Here is a 22,588-nt window from a genome sequence, read left to right as displayed (position 1 = left end):
TTGTCTTGACGCTAAAATGTAACGTGTAGCCCCCCCTACAGACAACAAAAACACACCCACATGCATACTCATGAATTGTTGTATTTTTCAAGAGTGTAATATAGTTTGGTTGTATTATTCACTATTGTAATATGTTTTAGAAGAAACTTTTTTTTTTGTCATTGTTGAATAGTTTGTGCTTACTGGCTAGTGGCTACTGTGATATTTACGGTAAATTTGAGCAGCGGACCAAGTGTGTCGTGTTGCCAGCCACAACCAAAGGCAAGGACGTCATGTCAATTGAAAATCTGATATTTTTGCCAGTAATTGGTCTTTTGACCAATCAGATTAGATCCTTTGCATATAATTGGCCAAAAGATCAGAATTCGGCTGCCTGTGTAAACGCTGCCTGATAGTCATAGCTTATTTTGCTGTGTACTATGTTTCCTGTGTCGACACTGCCTCATTGTCACTCCTTGGGGCGTTAGGTAGCCTAGTGGTAAGAGCGTTGGACTAGTAACCTAAAGGTTGCAAGATCCCCGAGCTGACAAGGTAAAAATCTGACGTTCTGTCCCTGAACAAAGCAGTTAACCCACTGTTCCTAGGCCGTCATTGAAAATAAGAATTTGTTCTTAACTGACTTGAATTGTCATACCTTCTTTTGCTGTGTACTCCGTTTCTATGATCCTGGCCAGGCCAAAGTCTGCTATCTTGCAGTGGAGAGTCTCATTGACCAGAATGTTGGCGGCTCGCAGGTCTCTGTGGATATAGTTTTTCTTCTCAATGTAGGCCATGCCTTCAGCTATCTAGTACACGAGAGAGAGAGACGAGAGAGAGAGTTAGACGAGAGAGAGAGAGAGACGAGAGAGAGACGAGAGATAGAGAGACGAGAGAAAGAGACGAGAGAGAGAGAGACGAGAGAGAGAGAGAGAGAAAGACGAGAGAGAGACGAGAGAGAGAGTGAGACGAGAGAAAGTTGAGAACGAGAGAGACGAAAGACAGAGACACAGACAGACAGATCATTTAGACATTTCTAGATAGTCATTTTTTTTTCTAATTTTAGATCAGGTAGAATCATTCTGGACCCAAACGATTGATAAAAAAAAACACAGACCCTCATACAGGCCTGCTACTCAACAAACATGCACCACCGGATGTCAGACCATTTCAATACTCTTACTTATTTGTTTCCTATGCAGTCACAACGCTCCTTCACTCTATTCTAGTCAGACCTTGGTGCATCTCAAAGGATACCCTCTACCTTATATAGTTCATACATTTTGACCAGGGGCCAGGGTCAAAAGTAGTGCACCACATTGTAAAAAAAAGATGCCATTAGGAACGCATCCACTGACACAGTAAAGTGGGTTAGACAGGATATGCCCTCTCAAAGGAAGTGACACGTGTGGTCTCAGAGGGGCGAATGCCATGGTGGCTGGAAAAGAAGAAGAAGAAAACGACCTCACTTGACTTCCTGTCCGGATGTTAATGATGAAGAAGGGCGGGGCTGGAAAACCCAGCAGTACACAATCAGCTCTTCTTAGCCCGCCGCAGAAACCACATAAACCACCTCATTTTACACACTAGCTAGCTAGAACTGACACTTTCCACGTGTTTGTGCAGAAATTTTTTTAAAAAACTGCTTTTTAAAACGGATGTACGACAGGACTATAAATAGTTGACTTCTCTGAAATGTTTGTTTTGTTTCCTGAACTGGTGTTTGATTCAGTAGCTGCCTCATCAAACGGCACCCTATTATCTTACCTAATCTACTTCACATAGGCCTTCGGTCAAAAGCAGTACACTACATCGAAATAGGATGCCATTTTAGGACACACATTGTCCTAGTGCATGCCCGTAATGTTGCTAGGAAGCTATTCAGAGAAAGTCTAGCGCTTCACTCAGCGATTTGAAGTTCTTCAAATTGCAAACTCATCATTCATCTTTTTTTAAATCAAGACATGGTTTTGGAAAATTAGCTCTGTACCCGTACCCCCCCCCCCCCCCCCCTGTATTGTTATTAGCTATTGTTATTTTACTGCCAGTCTTTAATTACATGTTACTTATATTTCTTATTCAGATTTATTTTTTTAAACTGCAATGTTGGTTAAGTAAGTAAACATTTCACTGTAAGGTGACACCTGTCGTATTCGGCGCATGTGAAAAATACAATTTTATTTGATTTGAAGATCAAATATAGGGGTATAACATTTGGCATATGATACTGGCCAAATATTTAAAATATTTGTAATGTTTAATCCCAGCCCCCGTCCCCGCAGGAGGCCTTTCGCCTTTTGGTAGGCCGTCATTGTAAATAAGAATTTGTTCTTAACTGACTTGCCTTGTTAAATAAAGGTTCAATAAAATAAAAAAAATGGCAAACATAATACAGAGTCATACACAATCTACCGGATCATGTTTCTATTTCCTGTTGGGCAGTTTTACATTTTTTTTTTTTTGTTGGTACATTTGACTCCGACAATTAAGTTGTTTTAGAGGAATGACTTGTATGATGTCCCACCTGGGCTGACATGTCTATCAGTTTGGTGAGCTTCAACTTCTTGCCCTCGTCTGTTTTCAGGAAGTCCAACAGACTTCCTGTAGATAAGGAAAGAAGACGCACAAAGCTGTTTGAACTGTTGCACTTTAAATCACAGTACAGAAACATCTAGGTACTTACCAACATGCAGAAACCCATTGTTACCACATACTGTACATTTCTAGAGAAATACCAGGTACATACCAGATAAATACCAATTCAAAGACCATAATAGAAAGTGTAATCCATTTTCTTAATACTATTTCCTGCAATGACTAAAGCACATAGCAGTGTCCTTCCCATTGAGATCTTATCATTTACTAGAGTGGCTGATGTCACAGACCTGCATAGCTGATAATGGCAGCCATCTTGGTCAGGAATAAATTACAATAGGTCATCGTCAATAAAACGTCACAATAAGCTGCGTTCCGTTTGTCTTCTGGGGTGCAAGGAGACATCCAGCTCCGTTAAAAACCTTGACACTACGTTTTCAAGGGTATTGCAAGTAAATGATTACCATTATCTAGTTGTAATGTCCATCACCTCTTGAAGAGCATAGTTTCTGATTATTCCATGCGAAACAATTGTACAGATTTAGCTCTATGGTCAGAGTTATACAGCATGTAACTGCATGCTTTTCCTGATCAATTAATCATGTAATTTCAGATACGGGACTGTAGCCTCTCTCTCTCACTCACCATGCTCACACACACAGACTATCTCTCTCACCATGCTCACACACATAGCCTATCTCTCTCTCTCTTTGTCTCTCTCTCTCTCTCTCTCTCTCTCTCTCTCCAGGCTCACACACACGGACTATCTCTCTCACCAGGCTCACACACACAGACTATCTCTCTCACCAGGCTCACACACACAGACTATCTCTCTCACCAGGCTCACACACACAGACTATCTCTCTCACCAGGCTCACACACACAGACTATCTCTCTCACCATGCTCACACACTCAATCTCTCTCTCTCTCTCTCTCTCTCTCTCTCTCCTCTCTCTCTCTCTCTCTCTCTCTCTCTCTCTCTCTCCATGGTCACACACACAGACAATCTCTCTCACCATTGATCATGAACTCCGTGACGATGTAGATGGGTTCCATGGTGACGACGGCGTGGAGGCGGACCAGTCTGTCGTGTTGCAGCTGCTTCATCAAGTTGGCCTCCTGGAGGAAGGCCTCAGGCTCCATGGTCCCTTCCTTCAGGGTTTTCACCGCCACCTTCTGATTGCCCTTATAGTAACCTGGCCATAGGGGACGATACGAGAAGAACCCATAAGTCATAAGACTTATGTAACAGACTGAGGACCGTTTGGAGATTGCAATAGGTGGGAAGAACATTAATGCAAAGGTAAACAAAAACACACACACACACACACACACACACACACACACACACACACACACACACACACACACACACACACACACACACACACACATTGCTTCAGCATATCGCGTACCCATCCAGACTTCTCCAAACTGTCCTGCTCCCAACTTCCTGATCATTTTCAGCGTGTCTCTGGGGATCTCCCACTCGTCCTGGGCCCACGGCTGGACGGGGGCCTTCGGCTTGCAGGGGGCGTTCAGACGCTGACACAATCCATCACACGTACCTATGACACAACAACAGACCCCAGAGAGAATTATAGCCCCGTCAGCCATGCCTGTGACACAGAAAATAGACCTCAGAGAGAAACACATGCTGTTCCCTATTTATACATTTTCATTGTTATTGATTGCGGTAGAGCACCCAGACAAAAAGGCATCTGATGACGTATAACACAGGTGATTGGGTGAACCATGCTCGCTAGTTCAGTAACCTTTCCAGAGGCATGAAGATTTGAAATAACAAAAACAAAAACAAAAACAAAAACAAAAACAATAACAAAAACAAAAACAAAAACAAAAACAAAAACAAAAACAATAACAAAAACAATAACAAAAACAAAAACAATAACAAAAACAAAAACAAAAACAATAACAAAAACAAAAACAATAACAAAAACAAAAACAAAAACAAAATCAAACCCTGTCATGTTTTTTGAAGTCTTCACTGTTTACATTCAGACCTGGATCCAATCGGATCGATGGCAGACCAACCCGCACAGCGGATGTTTTTACTGTCGGAGGGAGGACCTGTGTTCGAGCAGACAAAATAAGTGAACAGCTGCTCTTCAGATTCAGAATGTCTTGAAGCCACACCCGCCCCACTCATGTTAAGAAGTTCAATATGAGAAAGTTTTTAGACTATGTAGAAATAATTTAAAAATCATTCACATCATCCTAGTGGAGATGTAGATCACATCTGTCATCTATCATCCTAGTGGAGATGTAGATTACATCTGTCATCTATCATCCTAGTGGAGATGTAGATCACATCTGTCATCTGTCATCCTAGTGGAGATGTAGATCACATCTGTCATCTATCATCCTAGTGGAGATGTAGATTACATCTGTCATCTATCATCCTAGTGGAGATGTAGATCACATCTGTCATCTATCATCCTAGTGGAGATGTAGATCACATCTGTCATCTATCATCCTAGTGGAGATGTAGATCACATCTGTCATCTATCATCCTAGTGGAGATGTAGATCACATCTGTCATCTATCATCCTAGTGGAGATGTAGATCACATCTGTCATCTATCATCCTAGTGGAGATGTAGATCACATCTGTCATCTATCATCCTAGTGGAGATGTAGATCACATCTGTCATCTATCATCCTAGTGGAGATGTAGATCACATCTGTCATCTGTCATCCTAGTGGAGATGTAGATCACATCTGTCATCTATCATCCTAGTGGAGATGTAGATCACATCTGTCATCTGTCATCCTAGTGGAGATGTAGATCACATCTGTCATCTATCATCCTAGTGGAGATGTAGATCACATCTGTCATCTATCATCCTAGTGGAGATGTAGATCACATCTGTCATCTATCATCCTAGTGGAGATGTAGATCACATCTGTCATCTATCATCCTAGTGGAGATGTAGATCACATCTGTCATCTGTCATCCTAGTGGAGATGTAGATCACATCTGTCATCTGTCATCCTAGTGGAGATGTAGATCACATCTGTCATCTATCATCCTAGTGGAGATGTAGATCACATCTGTCATCTATCATCCTAGTGGAGATGTAGATCACATCTGTCATCTATCATCCTAGTGGAGATGTAGATTACATCTGTCATCTATCATCCTAGTGGAGATGTAGATCACATCTGTCATCTATCATCCTAGTGGAGATGTAGATCACATCTGTCATCTATCATCCTAGTGGAGATGTAGATCACATCTGTCATCTATCATCCTAGTGGAGATGTAGATCACATCTGTCATCTATCATCCTAGTGGAGATGTAGATCACATCTGTCATCTATCATCCTAGTGGAGATGTAGATCACATCTGTCATCTGTCATCCTAGTGGAGATGTAGATCACATCTGTCATCTATCATCCTAGTGGAGATGTAGATCACATCTGTCATCTATCATCCTAGTGGAGATGTAGATCACATCTGTCATCTGTCATCCTAGTGGAGATGTAGATTACGGACAATTCCTTCTACCTCATAGCTTGGTTTTTGCTCTGAGATGCACTGTCAACTGTGGGACCTTATATAGACAGATGTGTGCCTTTCCAAATCATGTCCAATCAATTGAATTTACCACAGGTGGACTCCAATCAAGTTTGAAAAACATCTCAGGGATGATCAATGGAAACAGGATGCACCTGAGCTCAATTTCGAGTCTGAATTCTTAAGTAAATAAGGTATTTCCATTTTTAGATTTTTTGACCCTTTTTCATGATATCCAATTGGTAGTTACATTCTCATCGCTGCAAGTCTTGTACGGACTCAGGGGAGGCAAAGGTCAAGAGCCATGGGTCCTCCGAAACACAACTCTGCCAAGCCGCACTGCTTCTCGACACACTACCCACTTAACCCAGGAAGCCAGCCGCACCAATGCGTGCCACTTCATGGGTATCCCAGTCGCAGCCAGCTGCAACACACCCAGGATCAAACCCGGGTCTGTAGTGATGCCTCAAGCACTGCGATGCAGTGCCTTAAACCGCTGCACCACTTAGGATTAGCCTGGTTTTTTTTATTCATGTGCTAACATTTCACTTTTGTCGTTATGGGGTATTGTGATGTCATTATGGGGTATTGTGATGTCATTATGGAGTATTGTGATGTCATTATGGGGTATTGTGATGTCATTATGGAGTATTGTGATGTCATTATGGGGTATTGTGATGTCATTATGGGGTATTGTGATGTCATTATGGGGTATTGTGATGTCATTATGGGGTATTGTGATGTCATTATGGGGTATTGTGATGTCATTATGGGGTATTGTGATGTCATTATGGGGTATTGTGTTGTCATTATGGGGTATTGTGATGTCATTATGGGGTATTGTGATGTCATTATGGGGTATTGTGATGTCATTATGGGGTATTGTGATGTCATTATGGGGTATTGTGATGTCATTATGGAGTATTCTGATGTCATTATGGAGTATTGTGATGTAGTCATGGGGTATTGTGATGTCATTATGGGGTATTGTGATGTCATTATGGGGTATTGTGATGTCGTTATGGGGTATTGTGATGTCGTTATGGGGTATTGTGATGTCATCATGGGGTATTGTGATGTCATCATGGGGTATTGTGATGTCATTATGGGGTATTGTGATGTCATTATGGGGTATTGGGACGTCATTATGGAGTATTGTGATGTCATTATGGGGTATTGTGATGTCATCATGGGGTATTGTGATGTCATTATGGAGTATTGTGATGTCATTATGGGGTATTGTGATGTCATTATGGAGTATTCTGATGTCATTATGGAGTATTGTGATGTAGTTATGGGGTATTGTGATGTCATTATGGGGTATTGTGATGTCGTTATGGGGTATTGTGATGTCATCATGGGGTATTGTGATGTCATCATGGGGTATTGTGATGTCATTATGGGGTATTGTGATGTCATTATGGGGTATTGGGACGTCATTATGGAGTATTGTGATGTCATTATGGGGTATTGTGATGTCATCATGGGGTATTGTGATGTCATTATGGAGTATTGTGATGTCATTATGGGGTATTGTGATGTCATTATGGAGTATTCTGATGTCATTATGGAGTATTGTGATGTAGTTATGGGGTATTGTGATGTCATTATGGGGTATTGTGATGTCATTATGGGGTATTGTGATGTCGTTATGGGGTATTGTGATGTCGTTATGGGGTATTGTGATGTCATCATGGGGTATTGTGATGTCATCATGGGGTATTGTGATGTCATTATGGGGTATTGTGATGTCATTATGGGGTATTGGGACGTCATTATGGAGTATTGTGATGTCATTATGGGGTATTGTGATGTCATCATGGGGTATTGTGATGTCATTATGGAGTATTGTGATGTCATTATGGGGTATTGTGATGTCATTATGGAGTATTCTGATGTCATTATGGAGTATTGTGATGTAGTTATGGGGTATTGTGATGTCATTATGGGGTATTGTGATGTCATTATGGGGTATTGTGATGTCGTTATGGGGTATTGTGATGTCGTTATGGGGTATTGTGATGTCATTATGGGGTATTGTGATGTCATTATGGGGTATTGTGATGTCGTTATGGGGTATTGTGATGTCATTATGGGGTATTGTGCTGTCGTTATGGGGTATTGTGTATAGATTGATGAGGATAAATATGTATTTGATACATTTTAGAATAAGGCTGTAACGTAACAATATGTGGAAAAAGTCAAGGGGTTTGAATACTTTCCGAATGCACTGTATCTACCTTAAATACCTCATACCTCTCCACATTGACTGGTACTCCCTGTATATAGCTCCACATTGACTTGGTACTGGTACTCCCTGTATATAGCTCCACATTGACTTGGTACTGGTACTCCCTGTATATAGCTCCACATTGACTTGGCACTGGTACTCCCTGTATATAGCTCCACATTGACTTGGTACTGGTACTCCCTGTATATAGCTCCACATTGACTTGGTACTGGTACTCCCTGTATATAGCTCCACATTGACTTGGTACTGGTACTCCCTGTATATAGCTCCACATTGACTTGGTACTGGTAGCCCCTGTATATAGCTCCACATTGACTTGGTACTGTTACTCCCTGTATATAGCTCCACATTGACTTGGTACTGTTACTCCCTGTATATAGCTCCACATTGACTTGGTACTGTTACTCCCTGTATATAGCTCCACATTGACTTGGTACTGTTACTCCCTGTATATAGCTCCACATTGACTTGGTACTGGTACCCCCTGTATATAGCTCCACATTGACTTGGTACTGGTACTCCCTGTATATAGCTCCACATTGACTTGGTACTGGTACCCCCTGTATATAGCTCCACATTGACTAGGTACTGGTACTCCCTGTATATAGCTCCACATTGACTTGGTACTGTTACTCCCTGTATATAGCTCCACATTGACTTGGTACTGTTACTCCCTGTATATAGCTCCACATTGACTTGGTACTGGTACCCCCTGTATATAGCTCCACATTGACTTGGTACTGGTACTCCCTGTATATAGCTCCACATTGACTTGGTACTGGTACCCCCTGTATATAGCTCCACATTGACTAGGTACTGGTACTCCCTGTATATAGCTCCACATTGACTTGGTACTGGTACTTCCTGTATTTAGCTCCACATTGACTTGGTACTGGTACTCCCTGTATATAGCTCCACATTGACTTGGTACTGGTACTCCCTGTATAAAGTCTCCACATTGACTTGGTACTGGTACTCCCTGTATATAGCTCCACATTGACTTGGTACTGGTACTCCCTGTATATAGCTCCACATTGACTTGGTACTGGTACTCCCTGTATATAGCTCCACATTGACTTGGTACTGGTACTCCCTGTATATAGCTCCACATTGACTTGGTACTGGTACTCCCTGTATATAGCTCCACATTGACTTGGTACTGGTACTCCCTGTATATAGTCTCCACATTGACTTGGTACTGGTACTCCCTGTATATAGCTCCACATTGACTTGGTACTGGTAATCCCTGTATATAGCTCCACATTGACTTGGTACTGGTACTCCCTGTATATAGCTCCACATTGACTTGGTACTGGTTCTCCCTGTATATAGCTCCACATTGACTAGGTACTGGTACTCCCTGTATATAGCTCCACATTGACTTGGTACTGGTACTCCCTGTATATAGCTCCACATTGACTTGGTACTGGTTCTCCCTGTATATAGCTCCACATTGACTTGGTACTGGTACTCCCTGTATATAGCTCCACATTGACTTGGTACTGGTTCTCCCTGTATATAGCTCCACATTGACTTGGTACTGGTTCTCCCTGTAAATTGCTCCATTCTTGTGTATTGTATTCCTCTTATGCTACAAATACATATATTCTACATCGTTGGAAAGGGCTCATAAGCAACCATTTCATTGTAGTCTACAACCGTTGTATGATTTCATGAGAGAACCTGTCTGACTTACGAATGTGTCTGGGGGGGGGGGGGGGGGGGGGGGGGGGGGGCTGGTTATTTGGTCATAAGGCCACCACAATAGATTAGAAAACACTGCTCACCTCGACAGGAAATGAAGCAGTTCACAACATGAGGCAGAGAACCTCCTTAAAGCTTCCAATCAAGAAGACTTTACTTCACTATATATGAAGAGTTGACATACTTTCTGCCAGCTGATAGTAAGATCCTCATCCTCTCATACGGGTAAACGTATAGATGTAGGTTGGCCTCTTTGGTCTATTTTACATGTAAGGAAGTCAAGTTGTTATGTTTTGTTGAAGCTGTGATAAGGTAAGAGATTGTTCATTAAGCAGTGACAGCACGTTGCGCAATCACAAGTGAACCACGACGACCACCACCGCCAAAAAGTTAGCTGGTTTACTTTGAAATGCTACGCGATGATCGGATTCCAGTCTACGGCTTTTTACTCCTTGACCTTTAAAGAGGTCATATGAACTTTAACCTCAAACCCTCCTTATGTTTTTTTTTCTTCTTGTTTTGTTTCTAAAAAGGTGTTCTTTACCCCCAGGACACTTCAACAGTAGACTATCCAGGGGATATAAAGAGAAAGAAATATATAACCAGGATCAAACCCGGGTCTGTATTATGGGGTATTGTGATGTCATTATGGGGTATTGTGATGTCATTATGGGGTATTGTCATGTCATTATGGGGTATTGTGATGTCGTTATGGAGTATTGTGATGTCATTATGGGGTATTGTGATGTCGTTGTGGAGTATTGTGATGTCATTATGGGGTATTGTGATGTCGTTGTGGAGTATTGTGATGTCATTATGGAATATTGTGATGTCATTATGGGGTATTGTGATGTCATTATGGGGTATTGTGATGTCATTATGGGGTATTGTGATGTCGTTGTGGAGTATTGTGATGTCATTATGGGGTATTGTGATGTCGTTGTGGAGTATTGTGATGTCATTATGGGGTATTGTGGTGTCGTTATGGAGTATTGTGATGTCATTATGGGGTATTGTGATGTCATTCTGGGGTATTGTGATGTCATTATGGGGTATTGTGATGTCATTATGGGGTATTGTGATGTCGTTGTGGAGTATTGTGATGTCATTATGGGGTATTGTGATGTCGTTGTGGAGTATTGTGATGTCGTTATGGAGTATTGTGATGTCGTTATGGAGTATTGTTATGGTCATATGAACTTTAACCTCAAATATATAACCTTGATGTTCGTGGTCATTTTTAACTCACGGGTATAGTACTTGACCAGCTCCTGCAGGGAGGAGAAGGAGGTGGACGGAGAGATGTAGAACCCTCCGTTATCCAGGGAACGGATCTTATAGTGCTTCACCACATCCCCATGCTCCAGCCCTACGTCTCTGATGGACAGGGAGAGAGCACCTTTTGGGGCGACATGTCAATGACACATACAGTGTTAGTGTGTTAGATATTACTGAGCGGGTCGGAACTAGAAGCACAAGCATTTTGCTACACTCGCAATTAACATCTGCTAAACCATGTGTATGTGACCAATACAATTTGATTAGCTTACAGCTTTATGAGGCTTTTTTTTCAGTCCTTGATATCAGCTTGTATCAGTTTGTTTAATGTATATGTCATTTCTGTTAATGCCAATTATATGGTTATACGTACAAGATGGACGATTTGACCATTCCAAGTATTTCTGTATTATATTTTTGGAGCTATTTTCAATTTAAAACAATTTTGTGTTGTTCTGAAAATGGCAATGTTGTACTTTAAAAAAGGCAGAGAGGATGATTCTGACCTTTGGTGGTCTCACTCTCTCGAACTAGAAATGACCCGGCTTTATTCCCCGGAGCCAGGAGCAGACGCTCTGTCTCTCTACGACTCAGGTCCTTGAAAAACCATCTACAATACATGGAAGAACAGGGAAGTGTCGCCAAATAATGTGTTACATACTTAGCATATTGATACAGGAAGCATATTGATACAGGAAGCATATTGATACAGGAAGCATATTGATACAGGAAGCATATTGATACAGGAAGCATAGTGATACAGGAAGCATATTGATACAGGAAGCATAGTGATACAGAAAGCATATTGATACAGGAAGCATACTGATACAGGAAGCATACTGATACAGGAAGCATACGGATACAGGAAGCATATTGATACAGGAAGCATATTGATACAGGAAGCATATTGATACAGGAAGCATACTGATACAGGAATCATACTGATACAGGAAGAATATTGATACAGGATGTATATTGATACAGGAAGCATAGTGATACAGGAAGCATATTGATACAGGAAGCATAGTGATACAGGAAGCATATTGATACAGGAAGCATACGGATACAGGAAGCATACTGATACAAGAAGCATATTGATACAGGAAGCATATTGATACAGGAAGCATACTGATACAGGAAGCATACTGATACAGGAAGCATACGGATACAGGAAGCATATTGATACAGGAAGCATACGGATACAGGAAGCATACTGATACAAGAAGCATATTGATAAAGGAAGCATATTGATACAGGAAGCATACGGATACAGGAAGCATACTGATACAGGAAGCATACTGATACAGGAAGCATATTGATACATTAAGCATATTGATACAGGTAGCATACGGATACAGGAAGCATACTGATACAGGAAGCATACTGATACAGGAAGCATATTGATACAGGAAGTATATTGATACAGGAAGCATACGGATACAGGAAGCATACTGATACAGGAAAGGAAAGTGTTTTTAATTTCCTGTCAACACAACTCAGTTCATTTATAATGATCTATGGTGAAGTATGTATTGTAAACGTATGATAACCATGCTCAAAGTGTTAAATTATCAAAAAGAAAATGGCTGACTTGTGTCAGAGCAGATTCACTTACTTTTCTATTTCTAGGGTGTCTACTCTGGCCACGTACGTACATGGGATGCACCCCTCCTCTCCCGTCACCAGTGACTTAGCAAGCCACCAGTCCCCATTCCTTCAAAGAACAACAACAGAGCACGTTTTGTCTATTTCCTTACACGTCAAAATGAGCCACGTAACGGTGCCTCCAAAGGATACTGCTATCCTGTATTATCACCCTGAGGATATGATATCAGACTATTGTCTGAGAACCCAAACGTCGGCGTGACACCTCCCTAATGTAATAATGAGTGACCGTGTTGTTGTAAATCAGCACTGTACTCACTCCTGGAGGATCTGAAGCCTCTCTCCCTTTCTGAACGGTAGGTCCTGGTCCATGGTTGGTTTGAAGTCGTGCAGAGCAATGACAACGTCTTCGTCTGGAAGGGACAGGAATATGTGTAAAGGTGAAGTTTGCTTAATATCAAGAAATGAGGGTTTCGTATCAACAAAACTCTGACAATAGTCGTCATTGTAAAAGGGTTTGCAAAATGACGTTCTGAAACAGGTTGACAAATGATGTTCTGAAACAGGTTGACAAATTACATTCTGAAACAGGTTGACAATTGATGTTCTGAAACAGGTTGACAATTGATGTTCTGAAACAGGTTGACAAATTACATTCTGAAACAGGTTGACAAATTACATTCTGAAACAGGTTGACAAATTATGTTCTGAAACAGGTTGACAAATTACATTCTGAAACAGGTTGACAAATTACATTCTGAAACAGGTTGACAATTGTAACTTACCATTACCAGAGGCCTGTTCCGTATTGTGTGCCTGAGTGGAGAAAATATATTTGTGAGAATGATAAGATGTCATTATTCATAAAGACACCAAATAAATCTAGAAAAATCTGTAACCTTATTAATCCCTGATTCACATCTATGATGTCATACACGAAGAAAAAAAAACTCTATTATATCTATACTCTATATGTTACTCTATTGTCAAATCAGATCAAATAAACGTCCTGTTTGGAGAAAGGGTGGAATGAAGTGTCCACTTCCGTTACTCTATTGTCAAATCAAATCAAAGGTCACGTGCTCTGAATATGGTGAAATGCTTACTTTACAAGCCCTTTTGACCAACAATGCACAATTAAGAAAATAGAGTTAAGAAAAGACTTACTAAATAAGCTAAAACAAAATCAAACAACAATATTGAGGCTAAATACAAGGGGTACTGGTAACAATTCAATGTGCGGTAGGTGGGGGTAAAGGTTAGTGGAGGTCATTTGTAGACTATATACAGGGGGTTCCGGTACAGAGTCAATGTGGAGGCTATATACAGGGGGGTAGCGGTACAGAGTCAATGTGGAGGCTATATACAGGGGGTACCGGTACAGAGTCAATGTGGAGACTATATACAGGGGGTTCCGGTACAGAGTCAATGTGGAGGCTATATACAGGGGGTACTGGTACAGAGTCAATGTGGAGACTATATACAGGGGGTTCCGGTACAGAGTCAATGTGGAGGCTATATACAGGGGGTACCGGTACAGAGTCAATGTGGAGGCTATATACAGGGGGTACCGGTACAGAGTCAATGTGGAGGCTATATACAGGGGGTACCGGTACAGAGTCAATGTGGAGGCTATATACAGGGGGTACCGGTACAGAGTCAATGTGGAGGCTATATACAGGGGGTACCGGTACAGAGTCAATGTGGAGGCTATATACAGGGGGTACCGGTACAGAGTCAATGTGGAGGCTATATATAGGGGGTACCGGTACAGAGTCAATGTGGAGGCTATATACAGGGGGTTCCGGTACAGAGTCAATGTGGAGACTATATACAGGGGGTTCCGGTACAGAGTCAATGTGGAGGCTATATACAGGGGGTTCCGGTACAGAGTCAATGTGGAGGCTATATACAGGGGGTACCGGTACAGAGTCAATGTGGAGGCTATATACAGGGGGTACCGGTACAGAGTCAATGTGGAGGCTATATACAGGGGGTACCGGTACAGAGTCAGTGTGGAGGCTATATACAGGGGGTACCGGTACAGAGTCAATGTGGAGGCTATATACAGGGGGTTCCGGTACAGAGTCAATGTGGAGACTATATACAGGGGGTTCCGGTACAGAGTCAATGTGGAGGCTATATACAGGGGGTTCCGGTACAGAGTCAATGTGGAGACTATATACAGGGGGTTCCGGTACAGAGTCAATGTGGAGGCTATATACAGGGGGTACCGGTACAGAGTCAATGTGGAGACTATATACAGGGGGTACCGGTACAGAGTCAATGTGGAGACTATATACAGGGGGTTCCGGTACAGAGTCAATGTGGAGACTATATACAGGGGGTTCCGGTACAGAGTCAATGTGGAGGCTATATACAGGGGGTACCGGTACAGAGTCAATGTGGAGACTATATACAGGGGGTACCGGTACAGAGTCAATGTGGAGACTATATACAGGGGGTTCCGGTACAGAGTCAATGTGGAGACTATATACAGGGGGTTCCGGTACAGAGTCAATGTGGAGGCTATATACAGGGGGTTACGGTACAGAGTCAATGTGGAGACTATATACAGGGGGTACCAGTACAGAGTCAATGTGGAGGCTATATACAGGGGGTTCCGGTACAGAGTCAATGTGGAGACTATATACAGGGGGTTCCGGTACAGAGTCAATGTGGAGGCTATATACAGGGGGTACCGGTAGAGAGTCAATGTGGAGGCTATATACAGGGGGTACCGGTACAGAGTCAATGTGGAGACTATATACAGGGGGTTCCGGTACAGAGTCAATGTGGAGACTATATACAGGGGGTTCCGGTACAGAGTCAATGTGGAGGCTATATACAGGGGGTACCGGTACAGAGTCAATGTGGAGACTATATACAGGGGGTACCGGTACAGAGTCAATGTGGAGACTATATACAGGGGGTTCCGGTACAGAGTCAATGTGGAGACTATATACAGGGGGTTCCGGTACAGAGTCAATGTGGAGGCTATATACAGGGGGTTACGGTACAGAGTCAATGTGGAGACTATATACAGGGGGTACCAGTACAGAGTCAATGTGGAGGCTATATACAGGGGGTTCCGGTACAGAGTCAATGTGGAGACTATATACAGGGGGTTCCGGTACAGAGTCAATGTGGAGGCTATATACAGGGGGTACCGGTAGAGAGTCAATGTGGAGGCTATATACAGGGGGTACCGGTACAGAGTCAATGTGGAGGCTATATACAGGGGGTACCGGTAGAGAGTCAATGTGGAGGCTATATACAGGGGGTACCGGTACAGAGTCAATGTGGAGGCTATATACAGGGGGTACCGGTACTGAGTCAATGTGGAGGCTATATACAGGGGGTTCCGGTACAGAGTCAATGTGGAGGCTATATACAGGGGGTTCCGGTACAGAGTCAATGTGGAGGCTATATACAGGGGGGTACTGGTACAGAGTCAATGTGGAGGCTATATACAGGGGGTACCGGTACAGAGTCAATGTGGAGGCTATATACAGGGGGTTCCGGTACAGAGTCAATGTGGAGGCTATATACAGGGGGTACCGGTACAGAGTCAATGTGGAGGCTATATACAGGGGGTTCCGGTACAGAGTCAATGTGGAGGCTATATACAGGGGGTTCCGGTACAGAGTCAATGTGGAGGCTATATACAGGGGGTACCGGTACAGAGTCAATGTGGAGGCTATATACAGGGGGTACCGGTACAGAGTCAATGTGGAGGCTATATACAGGGGGTACCGGTACAGAGTCAATGTGGAGGCTATATACAGGGGGTACCGGTACAGAGTCAATGTGGAGGCTATATACAGGGGGTACCGGTACAGAGTCAATGTGGAGGCTATATACAGGGGGTACCGGTACAGAGTCAGTGTGGAGGCTATATACAGGGGGTACCGGTACAGAGTCAATGTGGAGGCTATATACAGGGGGTTCCGGTACAGAGTCAATGTGGAGACTATATACAGGGGGTTCCGGTACAGAGTCAATGTGGAGACTATATACAGGGGGTTCCGGTACAGAGTCAATGTGGAGGCTATATACAGGGGGTTCCGGTACAGAGTCAATGTGGAGACTATATACAGGGGGTTCCGGTACAGAGTCAATGTGGAGGCTATATACAGGGGGTACCGGTACAGAGTCAATGTGGAGACTATATACAGGGGGTACCGGTACAGAGTCAATGTGGAGACTATATACAGGGGGTTCCGGTACAGAGTCAATGTGGAGACTATATACAGGGGGTTCCGGTACAGAGTCAATGTGGAGGCTATATACAGGGGGTACCGGTACAGAGTCAATGTGGAGACTATATACAGGGGGTACCGGTACAGAGTCAATGTGGAGACTATATACAGGGGGTTCCGGTACAGAGTCAATGTGGAGACTATATACAGGGGGTTCCGGTACAGAGTCAATGTGGAGGCTATATACAGGGGGTTACGGTCCAGAGTCAATGTGGAGACTATATACAGGGGGTACCAGTACAGAGTCAATGTGGAGGCTATATACAGGGGGTTCCGGTACAGAGTCAATGTGGAGACTATATACAGGGGGTTCCGGTACAGAGTCAATGTGGAGGCTATATACAGGGGGTACCGGTAGAGAGTCAATGTGGAGGCTATATACAGGGGGTACCGGTACAGAGTCAATGTGGAGGCTATATACAGGGGGTACCGGTAGAGAGTCAATGTGGAGGCTATATACAGGGGGTACCGGTACAGAGTCAATGTGGAGGCTATATACAGGGGGTACCGGTACCGAGTCAATGTGGAGGCTATATACAGGGGGTTCCGGTACAGAGTCAATGTGGAGGCTATATACAGGGGGTTCCGGTACAGAGTCAATGTGGAGGCTATATACAGGGGGGTACTGGTACAGAGTCAATGTGGAGGCTATATACAGGGGGTACCGGTACAGAGTCAATGTGGAGGCTATATACAGGGGGTTCCGGTACAGAGTCAATGTGGAGGCTATATACAGGGGGTACCGGTACAGAGTCAATGTGGAGGCTACATACAGGGGGTTCCGGTACAGAGTCAATGTGGAGGCTATATACAGGGGGTTCCGGTACAGAGTCAATGTGGAGGCTATATACAGGGGGTACCGGTACAGAGTCAATGTGGAGGCTATATACAGGGGGTACCGGTACAGAGTCAATGTGGAGGCTATATACAGGGGGTACCGGTACAGAGTCAATGTGGAGGCTATATACAGGGGGTACCGGTACAGAGTCAATGTGGAGGCTATATACAGGGGGTACCGGTACAGAGTCAATGTGGAGGCTATATACAGGGGGTACCGGTACAGAGTCAGTGTGGAGGCTATATACAGGGGGTTCCGGTACAGAGTCAATGTGGAGGCTATATACAGGGGGTACCGGTACAGAGTCAATGTGGAGACTATATACAGGGGGTACCGGTACAGAGTCAATGTGGAGGCTATATACAGGGGGTTCCGGTGCAGAGTCAATGTGGAGGCTATATACAGGGGGTTCCGGTACAGAGTCAATGTGGAGGCTATATACAGGGGGTACCGGTACAGAGTCAATGTGGAGGCTATATACAGGGGGTTCCGGTACAGAGTCAATGTGGAGGCTATATACAGGGGGTACCGGTACAGAGTCAATGTGGAGGCTATATACAGGGGGTACCGGTACAGAGTCAATGTCTGGGGGCACCGGTGCCGAGGTAATTGAGATAATATGTACATGTAGGTAGAGTTATTAAGTGACTATGCATAGATAATAACAGAGAGTAGCAGCAGCATAGAAGGGGGGGGGGGGCAAAGCAAGTAGTCTGGGTAGCCATTTGATTAGATGTTCAGGAGTCTTATAGCTTGGGGGTAGAAGCTGTTTAGAAGCCTTTTGGACCTAGACTTTGTGCTCCGGTACCACTTGCCGTAAGGTAGCAGGGAGAATCAAATCAAATCAAATCAAATTTTATTTGTCACATACACATGGTTAGCAGATGTTAATGCGAGTGTAGCGAAATGCTTGTGCTTCTAGTTCCGACAATGCAGTAATAACCAACAAGTAATCTAACTAACAATTCCAAAACTACTGTCTTATACACAGTGGAAGGGGATAAAGAATATGTACATAAGGATATATGAATGAGTGATGGTACAGAGCAGCATAGGCAAGATACAGTAGATGGTATCGAGTACAGTATATACATATGAGATGAGTATGTAAACAAAGTGGCATAGTTAAAGTGGCTAGTGATACATGTATTACATAAGGATACAGTCGATGATATAGAGTACAGTATATACGTATGCATATGAGATGAATAATGTAGGGTAAGTAACATTATATAAGGTAGCATTGTTTAAAGTGGCTAGTGATATATTTACATCATTTCCCATCAATTCCCATTATTAAAGTGGCTGGAGTTGAGTCAGTGTCAGTGTCAGTGTGTTGGCAGCAGCCACTCAATGTTAGTGGTGGCTGTTTAACAGTCTGATGGCCTTGAGATAGAAGCTGTTTTTCAGTCTCTCAGTCTCTCAGTCTCTCGGTCCAGAACAATCTATGACTAGGGTGGTGGACAATTTTTAGGGCCTTCCTCTGACACCGCCTGGTATAGAGGTCATGGATGGCAAGAAGCTTGGCACGGGTGATGTACTGGGCCGTTCGCAATACCTTCTTTCTGGGATAATGGTGTTGATGTGAGCCATGATCAGCCTTTCCAAGCATTTCATGGCAACAGATGTGATTGCTATGGGTCGGTAGTCGTTTAGGCAGGTTACCTTAGTGTTCTTGGGCACAGGCACTATGGTGGTCTGCTTGAAACATGTTGGTATTACAGACTTGGACAGGGAGAGGTTGAAAATGTCAGTGAAGACACTTGACAGTTGGTCAGTGCATTCTGACAGTACACATCCTGGTAATCTGTCTGGCCCTGCGGCCTTGTGATTGTTGACCTGTTTAAAGGTCTTACTCACATTGGCTGGGTGTATATAGGTACTCACAGTGTGGTTGGAGGTGTTGGGTGTATATAGGTACTCACAGTGTGGTTGGACGTGTTGGGTGTATATAGGTACTCACAGTGTGGTTGGACGTGTTGGGTGTATATAGGTACTCACAGTGTGGTTGGACGTGTTGGGTGTATATAGGTACTCACAGTGTGGTTGGAGGTGTTGGGTGTATATAGGTACTCACAGTGTGGTTGGACGTGTTGGGTGTATATAGGTACTCACAGTGTGGTTGGAGGTGTTGGGTGTATATAGGTACTCACAGTGTGGTTGGAGGTGTTGGGTGTATATAGGTACTCACAGTGTGGTTGGAGGTGTTGGGTGTATGTCGGTACTCACAGTGTGGTTGGAGGTGTTGGGTGTATATAGGTACTCACAGTGTGGTTGGAGGTGTTGGGTGTTTATAGGTACTCACAGTGTGGTTGATGGATTTGGGTGTATGTCGGTACTCACAGTGTGGTTGGAGGTGTTGGGTGTATATAGGTACTCACAGTGTGGTTGGAGGTGTTGGGTGTTTATAGGTACTCACAGTGTGGTTGATGGATTTGGGTGTATGTCGGTACTCACAGTGTGGTTGGAGGTGTTGGGTGTATATAGGTACTCACAGTGTGGTTGGACGTGTTGGGTGTATATAGGTACTCACAGTGTGGTTGGAGGTGTTAGGTGTATATAGGTACTCACAGTGTGGTTGGTGGAGTTGGTGGTTTGAGAGCCTTTCCCTGGGTGGTGGATGTCGTCTTTCTGACGTTTCTGACCACTGCAGCTGGAACCCATCCTTTACAATGGTCTGATCCACACCAGTGTCTCTAGGGTCATGCCCTGTGCTGAAAATTAACACATCAATTAATCGATCGATCGATCAATCCATCAATCGATCAAATCAATCAATCAAATCAAATCAATTCATGTTACTTTCCCCAGAGGAGTGAAATTTGATTTGTGAAAAGTGGAAACATAATAAAAGTTTTTAAAAAACAAAGTCCATAAAAAAGAGTGTATCTATTATCCTCTGGGATTCAGTAAACTGAAATATTAAATTCACAGTCTGTCAGTTTGTGGATAGAACACAGAAAGCTAACATTATGTATCAGAACAGTTGCCAGTTCATCTTTAGGAACTGTTTACTGCCTGTAGCGTCCTGTATACACCTATGTCAAAGGAAGCTGTGGAAGGATCTGTGATGTAGGCTGCCATCTGAGGTGGCACCCTATTCCCTAGTGCACTACTGTCAGTATGGGCCCTGGACAAAACTAGCGCACTATTTTGGGCATAGGGTGCCATGTGTGATACGACTCGGTTTACACTCTACAAGGTGTTGAAAAGCGTTTCACAGGGATGCTGGTCTCATGTCAACTCCAACGCTTCCCACAGCTGTGTCAAGTTGGCTGGATGTCCTTTGGGTGGTGGACCAATTATTGATACACGCGGGAAACTGTTGAGCTTTCTTGTGTTGCAGTTCTTGACACACTCAAACCGGTACGCCTTGCACCAACTGCCCCCTTGTTCAAAGACGCTTAAATATTTTTTGCCTTGCCCATTCACCCTCTGAATGGCACACGTACGCAATCCATGTCTCAGTTGTCTCAAGGCATAAACATCCTCATTTAACCTGTCTCCTCCCGTAGATTTAACAGGTGATATCAATAAGGAATCATAGCTTTCACCTGGATTCACCTGGTCAGTCTGTCATAATGTTTTGTGCAATCAGTGTATGATGCTTTAAAATATATAACATTATATCGGATCAAAAAAAGGTAAGAAAATATACTTTTTTACAAACAACACTAAAACACAATTTCAGATAGCTACAATATGAATTATTATAATTTATTCTTAAATACCTTGGAACTTGGTCTTCACTTGTGTCATCAAAAGCATTCCAGTTTGAAGTGTCTGCTATTTCCTTATTCAACTCTCTCTCTCTCTCTCTCTCTCTCTCTCTCTCTCTCTCTCTCTCTCTCTCTCTCTCTCTCTCTCTCTCTCTCTCTCTCTCATAACTCAAACCTTCAGAAGACACAAACACACAAACACACTGTTGAGCGCCCTGTGTCTATCCTTAGGGACAACATCAGTTGAACTAGATTAGACAGTAGTTGTTGTGTTTATTTATACTGATGGTCCACTCCCTTTCCTGCATTGGAATGGCCACATTGTGTGTGTGTGTGTGTGTGTGTGTGTGTGTGTGTGTGTGTGTGTGTGTGTGTGTGTGTGTGTGTGTGTGTGTGTGTGTGTGTGTGTGTGTGTGTGTGTGTGTGTGTGTGCTTGCGTGCTTGCGTGCTTGCGGGCGTCTCTGTGCATTGACGGTTTGCAGTGGTCATAATTGACTCGTTGACTACAATAACAATTATATTGGACTACTGATTTCTGTGTCTGATTTCTGTTATTAGGTGTTTGTGTGGAGGTAGGGATATAAATGCTAGTTTCTGTACTTCAACAGGATCTGCTATAGGATGTTGTTTACTAGCCAACAGTAATGCATTTCCTGATTGGGCTATTAAACTGTTCAAATCTGGTACGAGCGGATCTGGTACTAATCTGGTACCAGTAATCTGGTACTAATCTGGTACTAGGGTATCTGGTACTAATCTGGTACCAGTAATCTGGTACTAATCTGGTAATAGGGTATCTGGTACTAATCTGGTACCAG

At 43.2% G+C, this 22,588-nt stretch overlaps 1 protein-coding gene across 1 annotated transcript in view; it reads right to left on the bottom strand.

Moving 5' to 3' along the window:
* Nucleotides 1–21,832, bottom strand: part of LOC139397811 (tyrosine-protein kinase Lck-like) — a gene marked incomplete at its 3' end in the record, with an annotated part of 61,008 nt that extends 39,176 nt beyond the window's left edge. Inside the window, 11 exon segments of the mRNA XM_071144242.1 lie at nucleotides 635–785; nucleotides 2,501–2,577; nucleotides 3,589–3,768; nucleotides 3,988–4,140; nucleotides 11,318–11,467; nucleotides 11,853–11,956; nucleotides 12,962–13,060; nucleotides 13,271–13,364; nucleotides 13,737–13,767; nucleotides 20,623–20,765; nucleotides 21,783–21,832. Coding sequence (XP_071000343.1) covers nucleotides 635–785; nucleotides 2,501–2,577; nucleotides 3,589–3,768; nucleotides 3,988–4,140; nucleotides 11,318–11,467; nucleotides 11,853–11,956; nucleotides 12,962–13,060; nucleotides 13,271–13,364; nucleotides 13,737–13,767; nucleotides 20,623–20,715 — 1,132 coding nt within the window. The 5' untranslated portion in view covers nucleotides 20,716–20,765; nucleotides 21,783–21,832.
* Between the last annotated feature and the right edge of the window lie 756 nt (nucleotides 21,833–22,588).

The sequence above is a fragment of the Oncorhynchus clarkii genome, unplaced genomic scaffold (assembly GCF_045791955.1).
Source record: "Oncorhynchus clarkii lewisi isolate Uvic-CL-2024 unplaced genomic scaffold, UVic_Ocla_1.0 unplaced_contig_11888_pilon_pilon, whole genome shotgun sequence".
Lineage (NCBI taxonomy): Eukaryota > Metazoa > Chordata > Actinopteri > Salmoniformes > Salmonidae > Oncorhynchus > Oncorhynchus clarkii.
This window is presented reverse-complemented; position numbering and strand designations above follow the sequence as displayed.